At 32.2% G+C, this 21,384-nt stretch overlaps 1 protein-coding gene across 2 annotated transcripts in view; it reads right to left on the reverse strand.

Annotated features, from left to right (window-relative positions):
• Positions 1-1,886: 1,886 nt before the first annotated feature.
• LOC140432863 (E3 ubiquitin-protein ligase sina-like) overlaps positions 1,887-21,384 on the reverse strand; it is a 34,055-nt gene continuing 14,557 nt past the window's right edge. For both annotated transcript variants that reach the window (XM_072521007.1, XM_072521006.1), the window contains 2 exons: positions 20,646-20,727; positions 1,887-15,064 (listed from right to left, as the gene is read on the reverse strand). In XM_072521007.1, the coding sequence (XP_072377108.1) occupies positions 14,572-15,064; positions 20,646-20,727 (575 nt within the window). In that variant the 3' untranslated portion in view covers positions 1,887-14,571. The remainder of the gene's footprint in view (positions 15,065-20,645; positions 20,728-21,384) is intronic.

The following is a 21,384-nucleotide window of genomic DNA, read 5'->3' on the forward strand; positions in this document are numbered from 1 at the left end:
TTGATGAAATGACTACAATCAACTTGGTATTGACAATGCACTCCCTGAAGGTATTGTGAGATTAATGGCGCATTATATATCTGCAGGAAAGCATGAATCGCTAGAGATATGTCGATGGGCAACCGAAGTGGCTACAATTTCAAAGGATATGTCTAACCCCGTAAATTTGATCAATGTTCGAATTGCTAATTGTTACAAATTGCTTACTAACTGAAATCAGAAGATAATCTCTGGTGACGATAAGCTCATTCCGTTCAGACAATAATGCAAATAGATAGATGACAAATTGCTACAGGTATATTATTCTAGGTTGACCTCTAATATTTGTGTTTAAAGAAATGATCACCCACAATTTACATAAAATCGGTTTAAGAAAAATAGATATCTTTGATGATTTCGTAGTTGATATCTCTGCGCTATGATTGGTATCTCATTTTCTATAAATGGTGTGTTGTATATATATCAAACCTGTATGGTTAATCAAACTAAGGTGAATCAATATATGCACAGAGAGTTTAGCAAATCTAAGGGCTCTTAAAATTCCTTAGTAGAACTTTAGGCTTGATTTGCGCAATAAAACAGCAACACACTAGTATAATAAACGAAAAAAAGGAAAAAAGACATTATATGCGTATTTAGTATACCGTGTGTACATAATAGGTCTTATGAAGGGCCAGAAGAAATCACTTCGTCAAAAGGAAGAAAAATAAATTAAAATTCAAATAACAAAAAGCAATAAGCGGAAAATTGAACCAAACAACCTACAATAAGAGAACTCATAAAACCAGATATAACAACAAATAAAGTAATAAAAATAAAAAGAAACAAAGTGAAAGAAGCTCTAACGAAATTAAAAAGAGAAAGACAATTGGAAATGTCAAAAAACCACGTAATAGTTAGATTGCCCGTAAAAGTTTATACCAGATACTCCCTTAAACTTTCAGTATTGCTTCATTAGGTCGAGTTTGGCATGTTCCTTTTGTGAGTTCTTTTGATTCTGGGGTTCTTTTTTTCTTTTCTCGTATTGCCCTACTCGTTCAAATGTGTAAGGGGAAATTGCCCTTACAAGTTGCCCAGAGAAACAAATATCTGACCACGGAAAGCAAAATGAAAGTATACAAGACAACAGCAAGACCAATCCTAACATATGCAGCGGAGACAAAGACCGATGCAAGAAAGACGAAACAACAAATCAACAATATTGAAATCATTAAGAGACGGACAAACCAGCAGAAGTATACGCGAACAATGCAAAATTCAAAATATTAACAGGTGGATAAAAACAAGAAAAAAAACTGAAACAAACATGTAAACCGAATGTGACCAGACAGATTAGCAAACATCTCTAAAAACAACAAGCCGTATAGCAGAAGACTCGTTGCAAGGCCACCAAAAAGGTAAAAAGATAATGTACAATCAACAACGACTGAAACAGAATAAGAGGCAGATAAACAGGAGTAATCCTAGTCACACGAAGAAGAAGAAGAAGAAGCAATGTGACCAGTTTGCCAAAAATTGGTCGCAATTAATAAATTTCCGAAGTGGAAATTAAAACGTCAAAAATAAACTTATTTGGCAACTTATATTGCAACTTAAGATGCCACAAGAAAATATTTTCAGAACAATATTAACAAAAATATGTAAAAACAAAAAAAAAACGAAGACCAATACTTACGTTCGTTGTTCTCACAGATAAGACTATGGTTTGAGTTCAGAAAATATCCCGCTCTCACGCTTCTTGTGTGCTATCTCCGAAATCAGTTTAATTTCCGAGCTGTTCGGTCTCGCTGCAGTTAGCTCTCTGTAGGTTTCCTGGATGCACAATACCTCACAATAAAAAGTGTACTTATTGGGTGAAAACAAATAAAACTCTGTTTACCCCAACCATGTTTAATTATTAAAAATATTTACAATTGTTGCATACTTATTGCTAACTACAGTCATCGAAACTTCTACAAATTTTATGTGATTTCCACACACTTCTACACAAGTAACAGATATAACTCAAAATTTTACATAATTGCTACATGCTTATTAATTAAGTCTATTCAGTTTATTCAGAATATTATATTGTAGATATAATATATCAAATATATTTATATACAATTATTTTAAGTCAATCTAATCTTTTATCTATTTAGTTGTTTAAAAACAAACAGAATGTGCGCTTAAAAAAGTTAATATACGTCAAAAATAGATAGATAGATAGATAGATAGATAGATAATTTATTTAACTTGGACTTATTAGAAGTTACACAAGGCTTATTAACAAGTCAAATTAAATACAAAAAAAATAAAAAATATAAAACATTACAAAAAATGGAACAATACATTATAAATATTTTAAATATTAAAATATATACAAAGCGTACAATAAAGACAGAACAAAGGTATACAATAATTCAAATAATAATAATAATAAAAACGTACTATGAAATAAAAACGTGTCGTTGCCAGAGCGTAAAGATTTTACTCTCCACAGTCTAGCGATCGGAATGTCTTGCTCTACGAAAATTTGCATGAGTTCTTCCTCAGTGTATTCGTGAGACACGTTTACTATGAGGAAGAGATGAGCGGTGGGTCTTGGGGCTTGATTTGCTGGAGTGTGATTACGATTAGTTACTTTGATTTGAGTTTGTCAGGTGGCTTTGTGGATTTTGTTTTGAATTTCTTCAGAATTTAGGGAGTGGAGTGTTCTTAAGTGGACGATGCCATGGCTGAGTACTTTCAGAGAATGAATTTTCTGATACATCATTGGGATGCAGTTTAGTATCCTGAAGAATATTCTTTGGTTAGAGAGGTCCTGAGGGATGTCTTTGATTAGGTATTCGAAGGTTTTGGGGATGTTGATAGCATTTGTGACATTTGGATTTGTGCGGGGATGGGATGTTGCGGGAGTTGCTGTTGCTTTGGCGAAAGATTGGGGTTGGATGGGAGCTGGTTGTGCTTTTGATGTGGACCGTTGTGGCTGTGTTTGAGAGATTTTAGGTGCCGATGTTTGTGGTTTGGAGGTCTTTTTTTGGGATCTATTTAGAGAATCGGATCTGGATACTGGCTGAGATTGTTTATTTGATATTGATAGTTTACGATGAGATGCGGGTAACGAAGTGAAATCTGTGTCAATGTCAAAGAGAATTTTGTGATTGGGATCGTTGCGTTCGATTTCGTTACGCTTCATATTAAATTTAGTTTGGAGGGTTAGGATTTGATGTTGGAGGTCCATGAGTTCTTTGGCAGAAGCATAAAGATTGTAAAAATTGTCTGATATCTCTGGGATATCGAAAAGTTGGGTGTCATCTTCTTGTACGAGGGGGCATATGGACTGGCCGCTAGTGCCGGGGCCTGTGATCTAGTCACAGCCCGGGTAGAGAGGGTAGATCTGGTTGAACCAGGCATTACGATGGGACAATGATTCTACACACGTGCAGACCGCTAGGGACTCCGCAACCTCACGGAGCCAGGGGCGGTAAAAACCCCCCTAAAAAAAGGCTTGTTCCACTAACGTGCACTGTATAGGTTTTTGAAAATGGCTACACTGACCTCGAGTTTACCACGCAGCTAAAGGGTCCCTCGGTGGACGTCCGCCACGGAGCGGTAGCACCTACGTACTGGCACTTGTTCCTGTAAACGATTTTGCATAGTAAAGAAAATATTCTGGGGCAAGTATATTCTACTGAAACCCCGTACTAATTAGCTCTACTGACTACCGCCAGGCCTCCTCGGTTTTTCGGCAGGTGCTTTCTCCTATTGGACAAACTGTGTAAACTGCAACTTTAGAGCTACGCTTTCTCAAACTATTCGCCGTCGCTGTCCCGGAGAGGGTATGCAGGTAGTGACCTTCTCGCTCAGCGACTACGACGAATATGTCTGAAATTACCCTGTGTAGCTGCTTTTATACCCTCAGTATGTACGGGAACGGTATGCGCGGAAACTAACTGAGCTGTTGGCACGGGGATAATTGAAGCAGCGGTCGCCATTTTGTTGGTAGTCTTTTCGCGCGTGTTTAAGCTGTTAGGTCGTTTTTTAATTTATCCTTGGTATTACATTCTCATTTGGTATTCCGCATCTTTCTGTCTCTCCTCTGGTGTCCAATCAAAATGTGTCCGCACATAGTTTTAATCCAATTAATAATAATTAATTTTTGAACAAAACTTTTATGTCGTTAATTAATTAAAAAAAAATACGCTGCTTGTGACGAAGGTATACGCATGTTTTTTATATCAAATTAAAGCTAACTTTTTTTTCTTAATAAGATTTGAAGTTACCTAAAAAAAAAGATTGCCAGCAGTTAAAAACGCGAGATATCAAGGTTAAGTAAAAGGGAGCTAGCGCGCAATGTCACTGGTTTAAAGTATCAGTTATATGAGTTTTTTAAAGCATACGCCGATAATAATGAATAATATATATATTATCACTTGTCATTACGCGATACCTAGTGTTTTTAGCAGCGCGCAACCCTAATCAGACGATCTTTTCTTAGCAGTAGCTTCCCTCTTTGCTACCTTGGATATATCCTCATTTTCCTTTCTTTTAGAGCTGTCATAGCTTTTTCTAGCATTTTTCTTTTATTTAATCTCCTGTTGCACTTCATCATTTCATTACCAACTTTGCCCTTTCTGACGTGAACCCTCCTCCTTTGTCCGGGCTTGGGACCGGCACTGATAGCTACCGAGCTACTTAATTCACCCAGCAACTTCCAGAGGCGGAGCTTTATTATATTATATGTATATTATATTTATACCGTGTTCTAATTGGAAAAGGACTAACACGTATTCAATTTATTTAAAACAATAATTTTTCCAACGAGCTAATATAAAAAACATTTTAAAATAAGTGCTGAAATACCTTAAAAATGTGAAATTTGTTCGAAATAGTTTACCACAGTATGGGCCTTAAAAAGACATTTGATGACTCACAATTGCCAAAGCCTTACTATTGTAATATTTGCTTCAAGCGATTTACTCAACATGCTCATTTAAAATCCGTTTTGAGATTTGCACATTAGAAAAGCCTTACAAAGATAAATGTAATATAAGTTTACTCAATCATGGGCTTTCAAAAGAAATTTGATGACACAATGGACAAAAACCTTACAAGTGTGATACTTGTTTCAAAGAGTTTACACACATTTACTCAACACGTTGGTTTGAAATATCATTTGAGAAGACACACTTAAGAAAAATCTTGTAATTGTGTTTGTTTTAAACAGGCATATAGTTTAAAGTCACACAATTTTTATTGCTAACTAATTTGATCGATATTCGGATCCTGGTCAACTCTGCCCTGTGAATCGCCGTGATAATAAACACATGTCTTGTAAAATCAGTCAATTGTAGCATCGATTAAAAGATCTACTGATGCGCATGCTACTCTTCCAAACAAACTACAAAAGCGCTGGGATAAAAATTTGTTAAAATCGGAGAGTACCAAACAAAAGTTTCTTTTGTCGAATACAGAACTAAAGGTCGTACTTTCTCCAAAAAAGCGAAAACTTGAATATTTTAGCAAAATATTAAGAAGTAGAAAGTAAAATCTCTCAAAACTAATGATGCAAGATACTTTTTTTATGCCTCCACTACACATTGGCAGACGCGTCTGCGGACGCATCTGCAGATGTATCATCACATAGCTGACCACACATCTGTAAATCGTTCAGTCTGTGTTAATTCATGGGAGATGCAATATCTACGCGTGCATTAAAAAAATTGTTGTTGATGTTGAGATCATAGCGGCTGCCGCTATATTCCTATTTAGAACGTTCAATTACTACTTGAGTGTACATCGGAATAGTCATTAAAAAAATGATAGGAAAAGAAGAAGTCAGAAGTCAGATGTGCGGAGAAAAACGTCGAACGTCCGCACCGAAATCCTTTGATCTGTGCTAAAAAAGCCGACAACAATCGGATATCTTGCAGAGGCATCCGCCGACGTGATATATAAACAACATATGATCAAATTACCCCATCTACACATCTCCAGATGCATACGTAGATGTCGTCCGTGGACGCGTCTGTCGATATGTAGAGGAGCCATTAGCCGGATACATAGTTCCTTCTTCTTCTTGTAGTTCCTTCTCCTATCGGAGGTTGGCTATCATCACAGCTATTCGTACCTTATTGGCGACTGCTCTAAAAAGATCTACTGAGCCGCAACTATACCATTCTCTTAGGTTTCTCAGCCAGGAAATTCTTCGTCTTCCTATGGATCTTTTACCCTTGATTTTACCTTGCATTATGAGCCTTAATATCTCATATTTCGCACCTCTGGTAATGTGGCCTAAATATTTCAGCTTTCTTGTTGTGATGTGCGTTATGACCTCGCAAACAAACATAGTTCCTAGCTTATTAATAAAGAATCTCGGTCCAGAAAAATAAGTCTGCTTACTTTACTTTATACAGTTGTTCATACTACGCCGTTAATAGCCAAAGTCCGATACAATAAAGGCACATTAAGAAGAAAAAATAGAAATCACAAGCAGAAATTCGAAACTAATATTGAAAAATTTGAAACAAAAATATGAACTTATTTAGGTATAACTTAAAAAAAATTAAAGACAATTATGAAAAGTGGAAAATATATGACGAGATTATTTTCGTAAAAACTAATACTTTAACACAATAATAATAATATAACACATGGCAAGGGTTTATAAATTATATGCACTAAAATCTAGGTACAATAAAAATTACCTAAATGAATTATTATAAGAGGTAGAATTTGTATAGTTAAGTATAATACATACACTTGTGCTTAAGATTAAGCTAATAAAACTATTTGTAATATTAAATTAAGATAAAAAGCCATTTCGACGTCTCTTTAGTGAATATGTATTTGTTTTTCTTTATGATGCTGGTGACTTTAAACGCTTTTGTCCAAATAAACAGTTAATCTGTTTCAAAAGTACTATTTTGTACACTTTTTGTTGGAATTCATATTTTACATTTATATGAAATAAATGTTGGATGACACTGTGGGATACGAAACCAAAAAAGATAATATAAATAACAAAGACTCAGAGAATTTCGTTGATTTTATTGAAAAGGCATAAAATGGTATTAAAGTAAAACATTCAAATTTAGGAAATTTATCTCAAATAAGGTCGGTAAAAATCGTAAAATAGGTCTTGAACAGTTAAACGCTTAAGGATGAGTAAAAAGTGTCCACCTATGCGTATTCCATTGTAACATATTTATTACGTGTTCTAAAATTGTTCAAAAATTATTTAATGTTAAAAAGACGGCCCTTTATGGAATCTTAATTTGGTTTCACCGATCCTTGACCGAATCTTGACTTAAATCTCATTAATATCGCTATTAATGAGATTTGACCCTGTTTAGTGGAAGGTGTCCTTTTAAAGTTTTCATGAAAGATAAACCAGGAAAGTATGGGATTCTCATTCGGATGTGAGCAAATTGTAAACCTCGTTATGTTCTAAATATAAAGGTTTACAAAGTACGACACCATAGTCTAGAAGATCAAAAGGTATTGTGAAGTGTTTAGTTAAACCAATAAAGAATACAGATACAGACCGCAACGTAACTACAGATCGCTATTACACTTCCATATAGTTAGCAGAACTTGATGAAGATTTTGGGCTCACTATGGTTGGTACAATGCAAACAAACCGCAAACTTGTAACTGACGTTATCAAAAAAACTCAAGATAGAAAACTATACTTAAATATGTATACGGATTCTCAGTTACCCGGAACTCCAGCAGTTTCCCTTCCCTCCTGTGTTCCTAGGATAAAACCCACAAAATACTAATTTTAATGATGTGGTGAGCAACGATGCCAAGAGTAGGTCTGTTATAAATGTATTATATAATACGACCAAGGGTGGAGTCGACACAAAAGACCAAATGGCGAGAAAATACAGTTCCAAGAGATCTACACGAAGGTGGCTATTGTCAACATTCTTTACTATATTAAACATTGCTTTCTTAAATGCATTTTCCTTATTGACACAACCATCCACAATGGAATATTAAAAAACGTAATAGAAGAGAGCATCATATCATCCAGGAGCTAGGCATTGAACTAACAAAAGCTCTTGTCCAACAAAGAGCTGATAATCTAAAGGAATTGAATGTTCACATTGTAGTTGCAATGGAGGGTATCTTGGGAGAAAAACTTAATGAGGCGTAATGAGGCTAATTCTAATGATAGACCTTACACTACAAAAACGCGTTCCATTTGCGTCAAGAATCCCAACACTCAATAATGTCCTATATAATAGGACATAACCCAACACCCAAGTAAATGTTTCGTGATAAATGTTTTACCCACCCTTGTGGGCATGCATTTAACCTACAGATTGTTGGGCGTTTATGTTGGGGTTAATAAAATTGTTTGTGAACAAAAAAAGAATAAAAATGATAATACATAAAATATGAGAAACATTACAAGAAGATATAAAAAAGCATAATCGAGGATAAATACAGGTCAGAGAGAGAAGACATATCCTAAAACAAATAATATGATGTGTTAGACGAAGAAAAAAAAGGTGGATTGTCGCATAAAAATCTTTCGTGATTACACGGACACGATTTTGTCGCGGACGCTTGTCCTCTTGCGTGTTACGCTACGGTTTTGCGTTAAACACAAGAAATTCCGCCTTTGCTTTAAAATTGAAGAAAACCCATTATTTATATCTGTTATGTAGTTTGGGTTTTTTATTTTATATTTTTTGGTTGAAGTTTCATTGGAAATTCTGCCCCTAAGTGAAAAGTTTCCTTCCCAAGGCAAATGTCTAGATCCACCACTGGTTATCACACACTATTGCACTGTTTGGAGAAAAGTTACATATTTGTAACTATTATAACATATTATACAACAAATTTTTGTATATTTTGTAGGTAGTCGAAAATATTTAGAATACTTTTTGATAAAACAAACATAAAATAATAACAGAGAAAAATAATAAAAGATTTTTCAAAGGATAGCCTATTCTATAATTTTTTATATGTACCTTTATGTGTTTTTACTATTGTAACACACTGTAACACATTGAGTACTTGTGCTGTCCTCTAACAGCTTTTGAACAAAATATTTAATTTGTTGAAATATAGGTTTCTATAGTTACTTATGACTGGTGTTTACAGCGCCAATTCATTTGAGTTTTTTAGTTTTAAATGCGAACAATTGATATTGAATGTGTCGCATGGTGTTGATAAATAGTAGAATTTCTTAAACAACGATTGTTAATCGCAGTTTTGCTTTAAACTAGCTAGCACGGATTTCCTGAAAACGTGTACTCGTTTGTTGACGTTGTGAGTCAACTGAAAAAAATTAATTTTTAGGTGAATATAATCTCATTTTTTGTTGAATGGTATAAAAAATATAAATCTTTTAAAATAGGACTAAAAAAATGAGTTCAATAAGGTCCTTAACCAACGAGGAGCTCTTGCATTTGATGCAAAGATAGTGATTGATCTTGGAAGCTGAAGATGGTTCTTAACAAGAACAAGAAAATGAACGTAAGAATGTTGGAGAGCACCTTGCAGAACTGAAATTGGAAGATTATATTGAAGAGCAGGAAGCTGAAGCATCTGAAGTAATAGTGCTTGTTTATGAAGAAAAAATTAAAGAAAAATCGCAGCTTAGAGTTTCAAATCAAAGAAAAATGAAGAGGACAAATGACATGAAAATAACGATCTAACAAAAAAAAAAAAGATAAATGTAGAAAGAATATAACATACTTAATCCCAGATATGCATTGGCATGAGAAAGCTACTTCTAGCGTCTTTGAACATAAAAAACTTAATTATTTTTTTCATCAATATTTTACTGATGATCTTTAGAAAGAAATAGCGACATTATACTCATTTGTATGCTGCCACAAAAGACAATAGTTTTTCTTTATACTTTAGCTGAGAAAATTAAAACATTTGTTGGCATACATATTTTGATAGGAAACTTGCATTATCCTAGAATTAGATGCTACTGGAAACCTAAACTACAAATTTCTATGATTGCTCATAGTATACCTGTCAACAGATTCTATAAACTTTGCCAAAATTTATATTTTGTGAATATTGATTCACAAACACAATCCTGCTCAATAGCATTCTGTGGAAAGTAAGATCACTATATAATTATATAAGAATTAACTACATTTCTTTGCCTCTAGAAATGCAACTCTGCATCAATGAACAGATTGTGCCTTCCAAAGGACAGATAAACGTAAAACAATATGTTAAAAATAAACTAAAACCTTGGGGTATTAAATATTCGCGTTATTCGGAAGCACTGGGCTGTTGTATGCTTTCTTAATATATCAAGAAGCAACTACTCAATTGAATAAAAGAGAATCGATATTTATGTTGGGCGGCTCTATGGTTGCCGCTCTATTAAAAAGAATAAACTTTTGTTTGGTACTCTATCCTTACTTAAATCATTGAATTTAATCGACACGAATGTGTCCCTGCAATTTTGTAATTTGTTTGAAAGATTAGCATACACATCACTAGATATTTCAATTGATGCTACAATTGGTTAATTGTACAAAAGTTGCATTACCATGGCGATCCGCATGATGGAGTTGGCGAGGGTCCTAACATCGATCAAATTATTTAACAATAAAAATTGTGTAACTTCAAAGTATATGCCTGTTTAAAACAAACACAATTCCAAGCTTTTTTTTAAGTGTGTCTTCTCAAATTATATTTCAAACCACCGGGTTGACGTGAGGCTTTTCTCTAGCGTGTGTTCTCAAATATAATTTTAAATTATTAGTTTGAGTTAACTCTTTAAAACAGCTATCATACTTCCAAAGTTTTTCTCTTGTCTGTGTCTTTAAATATAATTTCAAAGTACCAGTTTGAGTAAACTTCTCGAAACAAATATCACACTTGTGAGGTTTTTGTCTGTTATGTCAACAAATGTCTTTTTAAAGCCGTTGATTGGGTATACTCTTTAGGGCTATTATCACACTTATAAGGCTTTTCTAGTAATTTCTCAAAATTGATTTTAAATAGGCTTGTTGATTAAATCGCTTTAAACAAATATTACGCCAGTAACGTTTTTCTTTATTGTGAGTCATCAAATGTCTTTCAAAGCTCATGCTTTGGTGAACTATTCAAACAAATTTCACATTTATGAGGTTTTCAGTATGTATTCTCGTATGTTGTTTCGTATTTGCTAGTTGGAAAAATTGTTTTACACAAATTGACCAAGTATAAAGTCCTTTTCCAATTTTAAACAGTATATGAATATTATATATATACAGCATAATAAAAATGATACAATGTAAATAAAAATATAAAAACTGAAAATGAAAAAATATTACTGAAAACAAAACTTTAAAAATACTTAGCAAAAGAAATAATTATTATACATACTATTTTGTTTATTTTGTAAACAAGTATGCTGAATATTTTCCGCTACCAACACAATATAATATTTATTGTTGTATAATAGTCAAGTAACTGAATGATATAAATGAAACATGTTTGCAAAAATGGATAGAAGAAACATTTTTGTGTGACTTTCCTCCAAACAGTCTAATAGTGTTGTATAACGCCTTATATTATAACATCAAGAAAGAGTGTTATGCAGCAATGCTCAGTGAAAAAAATATACCATATTCACTTTGTATGTTGAATCCCTATTTATATAACATAAAATTACATAAACCTCGTTTTAAAAAATATGCAATTTATAGCACTTTTTGAGAACATGGATACGAAGTAATACGATATATCACCACCATACCATCTTGATTTGAATCGATTGAAATGGTTTGGGCAGCTTTAAAATCATATGTAAGTTCCAAAAATGTATATTTTACATTCACATCTATAAAAAAGCTGGCAGATGATGTTTTCGAGACATTTTGTGTACAACAATTAAAAAGCGTAAAATAAGTAGTAGATTATTATTAAAAATCTTTACTAGAGCTACAGTAAAAATAAAAGATAATAAGAGATATCGATGGCGTCATGACAAAAAGGCATAAGCGCCAAAATTTATAAATTTATGTTTTGGTATCAAAATAAAATACATTTTACGTCCTATCGACTATAAATATGACGCAGCTGTAAAAAATTCCAACTCGACTAAAACAAGCTTTGAATTTTCTAACCGCCAAACGAGTTTCTTAAAAGATGAGACACCGAAATCAGTAAGCGACAAGATCCGTAGTGGAAGGTGGTGCTTACGTCTTGGGTCTGAAAACGTGGTTATATCAATAAGGTAAACAATAATTTGAAATATTATTAATATTTAATGTTTTGTTAAGCGTTTAGTTAGATTATTTATCTTGAGAAATCATAATATACCATAAGAATGTACAATTTTACCGACTCTCGGTTAGGCCTTTTCAGAAAAAATTTTTTCGTTTATCTAACCGCCATTTGGCCATTTAAAATACACTATGACTTAGATTTGCCATAGAAAAGTTACTACTTAACCGACTTAAATAAGGTTTGAACCTAAATAAAATATATATTGACTTTGTTGTATAGTTTTCTTTTTTTTAATTTTAAAGTTATATTTTGGTAGTAATATTATTTTAAAAAACTAACATTTGAATGGCGCTTACTTCTTTTTTTTTAATGGTTTTTAGAATGGTTTCTCGGGGGCATAAAATAATGAATCTTGCATTGTAATCCATTTGGGAAGATAAGAAAAGCAATGTGCAGGAATCCAGCGGAAATAATAAAAACCATGATTCATTTTTCACTGAAAATGAGGTCCTCAATGAAGCGCTAAAGCATGATATTCTTTTAGAGCCTGTACTAAAAGACCATGAACAAGAACTCCAAATGCCTAGCTCTGTTCTAGATGATGATGCCATTGTGGATTTCAGTTTTCCTCAAGTCTAAATTTGAATATTGACAGCCGTTTATTTTCGAATATTGATGAAACTGCAGAAGAAGAGACTGATTTATTAACCTGTGATAAAAAGCTTGTACCTTACTCAGATAGTGATGATACTGATGATAGTAGTAATAATGCCGCAATAGTATTTAGATCATTAGTTAATGATAAGATAGGCTGTAATGATTTTAAACAACAAAATGATTCTTTAAACTCCGAATCAGATTCATCATCCTTGACAGTATTTTTTAAAAATGAGACTGAAATTGACAGCATTAGTTCTAGCTCACTACGTTCTAGCTCATCAACTGGTTCAATTTTCTGTTATATCGGTTCTTCGTTTCTATTAGTTTGTTTTGTTATTGATAAATGTTATTTTCTGTTATCAAATTTTGATTTGCATTTTATTTCTATTAGTTTTATAATACAACTTACTTAGTTATCAATGTAGAAAAATGGTACATTTTAATAGTTTCTGTTGTTTTTTACTTAATATAACGTGATAATTATACTAACTTTTATTTTTGTATTTTTTTACACCAATATAACTCTAAGAAACTCATAAATACATTATTGTGTATTGTTTAATTTATATTATTTTTACTTAATTGTTATGCTTTAAAATGAAAAGATTTATTCTCCATTTTTGTTATAATTCCGTAAAATTAAAAGGCGTACAAGTTCCTAAGCGACATTTTTTGATCAAAATACTTTTTTCGAAATATGGTAACCGCCTTTCAAAAAGGCTTAAACACCACAGAACCTAATATTAAAGGCGTAAGCACCAAAATGTTAAATATCTCATGTTTATAATAATTGTTTTATAAATAACATATGGTAAGTCAGAACGCCTCAGTTCGATAATAATAAAATGCCAAAAAAATGTAAAAAAAGAAATATTAAGCGATATTAAACGTTTTTTGTGTCTCCTGAAAAAAACTGTCAATGGCGCTTATGCCTTTCTGTCGTGACACCGTCGATATATAAAAAAAAAGAATTGTGTGCTTTCGCCAATCATTTTTAACATTTATCCGAAAGATTATATATAAATAAAGTAATATATGATTAAGAATATGCACAAATAAGGGTTATATATGCATAGACTTATTAATAGCATGCATAGCCTTGGAAACAAAGACGAAATTTCAAGAAAAAGGGGGATATACCTACGTCAAATTATAAAACTAAATGAAGAAAACCGTACTAAAGAATTAAAAAACGAAGAACAGTAGATTAGACAGAATTTGGTAAAGGCGTCTTGAATCTAATTTGTAAAAAGATAACTGGTAAATATAAAAAAAAGAAATTTGCCATACACCGAGATAAAAGAACAATAGATGCAAAACATGCATTAAAGACATGGAGATACAAACAGCAAGAAAGAAGACAACACCTTAAAAGGTCAGATGACATAAAACAAATTGCTTGACTAAGATGGATCCAAACTGTCAAGAATTGGGTACGATCGAGAGAAGATGAGGAGGTTTGTAACCAACATTGGATGTTCTTTACTGCTCACCTACATAAAAAGTATAAACGAGCTCTTAAATGCATTGGACTGTTGCATATTGAATAAAAAAAACAGACCAATCATAAAAATATTCACTAAAGAGTCCGAAGAAAATTGTAAAAATGTATTAATACGTCTTATATGTTGTAAAAACTAACTTAAAATAACTAATATTACTAACTAATTAATAAAAACTAAATTTATAAAAGTTAAAATGCCTAACACAAAAAATTACTGATTACTATGGACTTTCAATTTCAATAATTTGTGGTAGAACAAGATTTCGGTCGATAATTCCTATCGAATAGTTAAAATCACCGTTAGTGTCACAAAGATCTTTAATCATGTCAAAATTTGTCGACAAATACTTTTTCCCGATGAATCTACTGTTATCATTCTTGAGTAGGTAACAGGGCCCAATCATAGAAACGGCTTCTTTGTTTGTATTTTTTAAAAACATTCCAATTTTAAAGCAAAAGGACTTGTCGAACGATGGTTTTCCTAAAGAGTACACGGCAAACCTCATTAATCCGCTTTCTTCATTCAAGTCCCAAGAGCAACGGAAAAGAGTGTCGTGTATGTACACTAGAATGTAGTAGTGTCTGCCTACAGGTCGGCTGAAATTGGCGACTTTTAGTTTTTGTTCGTTTTGGAAAAATATGTTTTCCGGATGATGAGTTGTGCAGTGGTCTATCATCTCAGATCGCAGTCCTGTCCACTCGCAGCTGTTGAATCTAGATAATAAAAGATAATTTTAATTTATAAACATTTTAGCGGCCCAGTCAATATATGAAACGCAAAGTAAAAATAAAAATAAAATGTGATAATATATTTTATTTATAGAATTAACTGATCATTTTAAATTGTATGCGCAAAAATGTAAAATTCCAATTGGCTGAAATGGAGTTACACGGCCTCGCATCTGCTGATACACCTAACCTGATAATACGTAATTGTACATAGGATATCTTATCTATATCTATTATGCCCTAGCGATGAACAGGAAAATGAGTTTAAACATAAATACCAAAATACAAACTAAGAATACGTACCTAATTATTGCGACATGGAATGTACGAGGAGTATACGAGGAGAGAGCATGTATTAACCTAATAGAAGAACTTAAAAAATATAAAATACACATCATAGCAACACAAGAAACACATTTTACTAAAAATAACATTGAAAAGATTAGCCCATACACGTTTCATACAAGTAAAGGTCATAATATTAATTTTGGAGGGGTCATTAATGAAAAAACGATTCATAGCAAAATCTGACAGAATGTGTGCAAATAGAATTAAAGAAAAAGAGAACATAATATTGCCGATAAATATACATGCTCAAACAGAAGAAAAAGGAGAAGTGAAAGATGAACTGTATGAAGAATTAGAGTCATTGTCTGAAGAAATGTCCAGACAAGATATTAAAATTATTATAGGCGACGCCAATGCAAAGATCGGAAGAGACGATATATATAAAAACATAACCGGGGGTGAAAGTAAACATATGAATACAAATGATATTGACCAAAGATTGATTACATTCGCAATTGAAAACATATATATATATATATATATATATATATATATATATATATATATATATATATATATATATATATATATATATATATATATATATATATATATATATATATATATATATATATATATATATATATATATATATATATATTGTTATGGATCAGTTTATCGATCAGAAATAGAATAAAGAGTTTTTTTATCATTTTAATATACCGCGGGCATATAAGTTAAAATACAACCCTGTACTTATTTGTAATAGACCATAAGAGAAAACATTGTTCCGTGAAAGACTGAGTGAATAGTGAAAGGACAATGGACCCGTATAATTATAGATTTAAGGAATAAACTTTGTAATTGTATTTTGCGGTGGACATTTTTCGAAAGTAAATAAGAATTAGATTTAGATATGAGATAACAAGAATTTGGAAACTTATTTCTGTTGAAAAAGGCAAAATTGTTAATGGTTTCTGAAAAGTAATTTGAGTGAAAGTAGTTTATTTGTTTTAAATATTATGTTGGAAATTTTCTAAATCGAAAATAAGTGGGAAAAATGAATGCTTATGATTGGTTAAAAAGGAATGATGGGGAATGAGAGAGTTGAGAAGGTTTGTCTGGGGAGATTGAAAAGATTATTATGTTACCGGCAGACCAGAAGAGAAGACGTGTTTCCGTGTAGTCAATCTGAGTACCAGTGTTTTCGTTTGTTAGTGAAAAAGGTGGAAGCTGAGAGCAGATCAAAATCGAGAAGATTAATACCTCTTTTGAGTCTGCATAGTCCACGAGATATAATTGAGAAAGAAAGGAGAATTTGTGAATAAAGAGTACCGGTCAAAAGAGGTTTGGGCTTGTGTTTTTGGAGGAGTAGTTTGCTGGTATGCGGTTTGGATCGATGCTGAGAACGGGAAAGATTTGATGGTAGCCGGACATAATCAATCAAGGAAGGAACTGTGGTTTGATCGAGAGGAGACATCATTGGTGTAAAAAAATAAAGGTCAGTCAAATAATTTGAATGAAAGAAAACTTTAAGATATTTTAAAGATAAAATCAGATATAAGCATACGAACTAAGATTCCAAGTTTCAAAGAGTTATTTTTTTGTGAATAAATTATATTTTATATGGTCAATTTTTTAGTAGATATTATTATAAAACAGATCAATAGATAGTTTGTAATTAAAATTAAATTTAGAGTATAGGAGTTTGTTGGGAAAGATAATTGCCCACAAAAGTTATTTATTAATATTCATCGTATTGCTTATTGAAAATAAATAATAATTTGTGTGCATATTTATGTTGTTTTAATGTTAGTTCCGTTTCCTGTTCTATCCCGATTATGAGCAACTAGGAGATACTGAACCCACTAGAAGAGATATATAAAGTAAACTGATTAAAGTAAAATTAAGAAGGCACCCTGAGAATTTTTAATAGTAATTGATTTGTATGACTCTGCATAAATTCGTGAATAATTTATTAAATAATTGAATTAATTAAATTAGTGTTAATTAATAATAAAACATCATAAAGCAGATCACAACAATATATATATAAAGGAATATGAAAAATTCCGGGATCAAATGAAACTAATTAAATAGACCATATCTTAATACAAGAGAACTTTAATATCAAATGTGAAAATGTGCAGAGGGGCTGACGTAAACTCTGATCATTTTTTGGTTACAATTAATATGAGAGAAGCAATAATTAAAAATCATAAACGGAAAAAGAAAGTACAACGTAAATTAAATTTTGAAAAACTGCGAAAATTTGAAGTAGTGCAGACTTATCAAAAGGATATACAAGAAACCTACGAAAAACAAAATAGTACTTCTGTAACATTCAACAAAAGTTCTTAAAAATGACAAACACTCTAAAAGAAGCAACATCGAAAAACATACCAAGAACAAAAAGATTTAAAAAAAAAACCACTGTTTCTATGACGAATGTAGAACAGAGTTAAAAACAAAAAGATCAGATTTGAGATTAAAAAGTTCACGATCGCAAAAACAAGACAACCTAGAAAGGTATACCGAACAACAAAAAAAAGTAAAGAAAATACTAAGGAAGCGGAAACAAAAGTATATGTATGGTAAAGTAAAGCGTATTAAAGAAAACTACAAGAAAATTTAAGAAAAAAATTTTACAAAAAGATAAAATACATTAAAACTGGGTATCAGGGAAAAACGATGAATGTAAAAGATAAGCGAGGAAACCTGATAGTGGACGAAGACCAAATATGTGAAAGGTGGAAAGAATATTTCGAAGAGATGCTAAATGACGGAGTGATAACTGAAGAAAATGATAATGTTTATAAACCTTAAATAGTAATAGAAGAAATACCAAAGCACACAAGAGAAGAAATTAAAGAAATAATAAAAGATATGAAAAATCAAAAAAGCCCCAGGGAGAGGGGCATTGTGACAGAGAACTTAAAATATGGAGGAGAGGCTTTAAATAGAAACGCTAGGATTGGTAAAAAGGACATTTAGACAAACCATTTGTGCTGTAAAATACAGTCTCAGAAGAGACGAAGATCTTCAAATTCTTCTGAGACTAAACTACAGCCTCAGAAGAATTCGAAGTGAAAAAAGGTGTTCGCCAAGGAGACCCGTTGTCTACATTGCTATTTAATATAGTTCTAGAAAAAATTGTATGGGTTAGTGGGATAAATAGGTCCAGCACTATTTTATACAAGGAGCATCAATGCTTAGCACACGCTGATAATGTGCTTCTTATTGCAATAAATGGGAAAGAACTGGCAAAAATAGCAAAAAGACTGATTCGGGAAAGCTCTAAAAATGGACTGAAAGTTAATATTAATAAATCGAAGTACATTTAAATCTCAAGCAAAAAAGGAATAAACACCAGGGGATCCTTTAAATTGGAGATGGAGGATGGATCAGTTGTAGAATTCAAAAAGGTAGATGAATATATTATGTACTTAGGTACTCTTATTGATCAGACATCAGACTCGTAATACAAAAATAAGAGTATACAAAACTATAATGAGACAGACAATACTAGACGCTGTCGAGACATGGACTATGAACAAACCATAGAATAGATTGGGAGCATGGGAAAGAGAGATACTTCGCAGAATTTTTGGTGGAAAATCAGTAGAGGAAGAATGAAGAAGACGAACTAATGCAGAAGTGTACCATTTGTTTGCTTACCCCACAATAACAAAAGTGGTGAAAAAACGTAGACTAGAATGGCTCGGACATCTAGAAAGAATGCAAGGTAGTGGACTAGTCAAGAATATTGGTTAGAGAGTATCTGAGGACAAAAAACAGAAAAAAACCAAGAAAGAAATAGAGAAATGTAGTGATGGAAGATGTCAGAGAGATGAAAATCAGAGATTGGAAGCTGATAGCTAAGAACAGAAAAGGATGAAAATTATTTATCCAGCAATGGGCCTAAAAGACCTGTTAACACTGTACAGACATACATATATAGGTAATCTTACAAGTAATTATGATTATTTTTATTTTATATTACGCTAATTTGTGGAGTTATTATCTACTTGATAAGTTAATATTCAATATAAAACATTGAAATTATAATTAAAATATTTTATTATTTTCTATTAAGAATTGATTACTTATTTCAGCCATTTGTATTTAATATGTATATATCTAAACCTAGTGATAGTAAGACTTCACGAAAATTCGCCGAGGAACATCGAATATTCCAAGTAAAATGGGAATTAGAGTAGATTTTCTGTGAAGAAAATAATAATGTTAAAACAATATGATTGATTTGCAATAGTATCATTAATGTACTGAACTTCCTCCTACTCAAAAGTATCCAACCATAAACATGTACAAAATGTACAGCGAAAATAAAATTTTAAATTTTCACTTGTAACACCCTGTATCTTTCTGAATATCAACGTTTTGTTAAAGCAAGTTGTAATATTTTAAAGTGTTGAATCTACTGTTTCTTTTTTACAATTACTTAAGGACCACCCTGTATATATATTAACTCTCTAAATGAAATCTGTCATCCTGGAGAAACTGCAAGCGTAATTGACAAATACACCAATATATTTACCTCGTTTTATACCTGGTATGTAAATCGGCTTGCTGGCCCTTGATAAGCGGAAGCTCATGGTGTTTACAATTTACCATTGCGTTTGCCGCAAGTATGCCGACGCATTGATGCAAAGATAGCTGAAATGAATTGGAGGTTGTAGGCCAGTATGAACAGTCACTGCCGTAAGAATAATGCCCCGGAAGGAATGAAATTTGAACAAACTGATTTCTAGATTTTTGTCTATACTTTATGAATATATTAAAGGAATGTATTTTGGTTTAAAATTTTTTTTGGAAGACAAAAATTTGCGAAATTGTCTGCAGTAGGCAGGACATAATAGCCCGGGCCGCGAAATATAATATGATAAAAAATATTTGAACAGTGCAGCCAGTGGGAATAAGAAGACAAAGCAGACCAAAGCTGAGGTGAATAGACGGGTTAACACAGGATGCTGGGAAGATTTGTGTTGCTAACTAGAAAATCCAAGTGAAGAAAAGTGCAGAATGGCACAAAAGGCTTGAGAAGGTCAAAATCTAAGGGCTGAAGCACCGTAATAAGATTTTTTTAGCCAATGTCCTTACAACCCCCTTTGGATCTAGACTGTAAGTGCTTATCAACCAAAGGTTGTTTTAAATATAGTCTTAAAGTAGTATTTAAACATGAATAGGTATAAAAAAAAATTTAACTTAATAATAAAATATTTTAAATTAACAGATTTCTGAAAAAGAGTCTACTAACCTCAATGGGCATAAAACTGAAGAAAATTCACAATATTCCTGATGAATTGTCATTGAATCACCTTTTCCACTAAAACCGCATCCTAGAAATAATAAAATTCATTATTTTTATTATACAACTGAACATCTACAAGTCCTTAATATGATCGGTTTTGATATATGGTGCTAAAACATGAACTTTATCCCAAAACGTCGAAAAACTACTTGGTATCTTTGAAGGAAATATTCTTCCAAAGATAATTATTGGCACTGGTGTCAACAACTGAAACTCCGGATGTACTAGTAAGATGTAGTTATGACTTCTCCATTAATAATCATTAAAATTTTGAGATGATTACCTATAGGTATGGAGAACAATTTTTTTTTTTTTTTAAGTGAACAATACAATATTTTTTTTGACTCTTTAAAGTGCCAAAACTCAAAAGAAATACTAAAATATCAAAAATATATACAAATGAAGCCCTCCAAAGTACTCTAACAGACATTAGAAATGAAATGTCCAAGAAAGTGGCCTCAAGGGAATGTAGAATTCCCAGACAACCAAAAAAAATTCCAGGCAAATTCAAAAAATATTACCACTGGCCTGCAACGTATTCCCTTCCAAAACATGAGGAAGATATGTTGCAGGAGTAAATTATTGACAATCAGAAGAAAGGTTTCCCTAGAAGGAGAGACGATATTTAGTCTTCAGTAAATACTTTCTTCGACGCTCTCCAATCAAGGATAACATACCTGGAAGA

This window comes from Diabrotica undecimpunctata, chromosome 1 (genome assembly GCF_040954645.1).
Source record: "Diabrotica undecimpunctata isolate CICGRU chromosome 1, icDiaUnde3, whole genome shotgun sequence".
Taxonomy (NCBI): domain Eukaryota; kingdom Metazoa; phylum Arthropoda; class Insecta; order Coleoptera; family Chrysomelidae; genus Diabrotica; species Diabrotica undecimpunctata.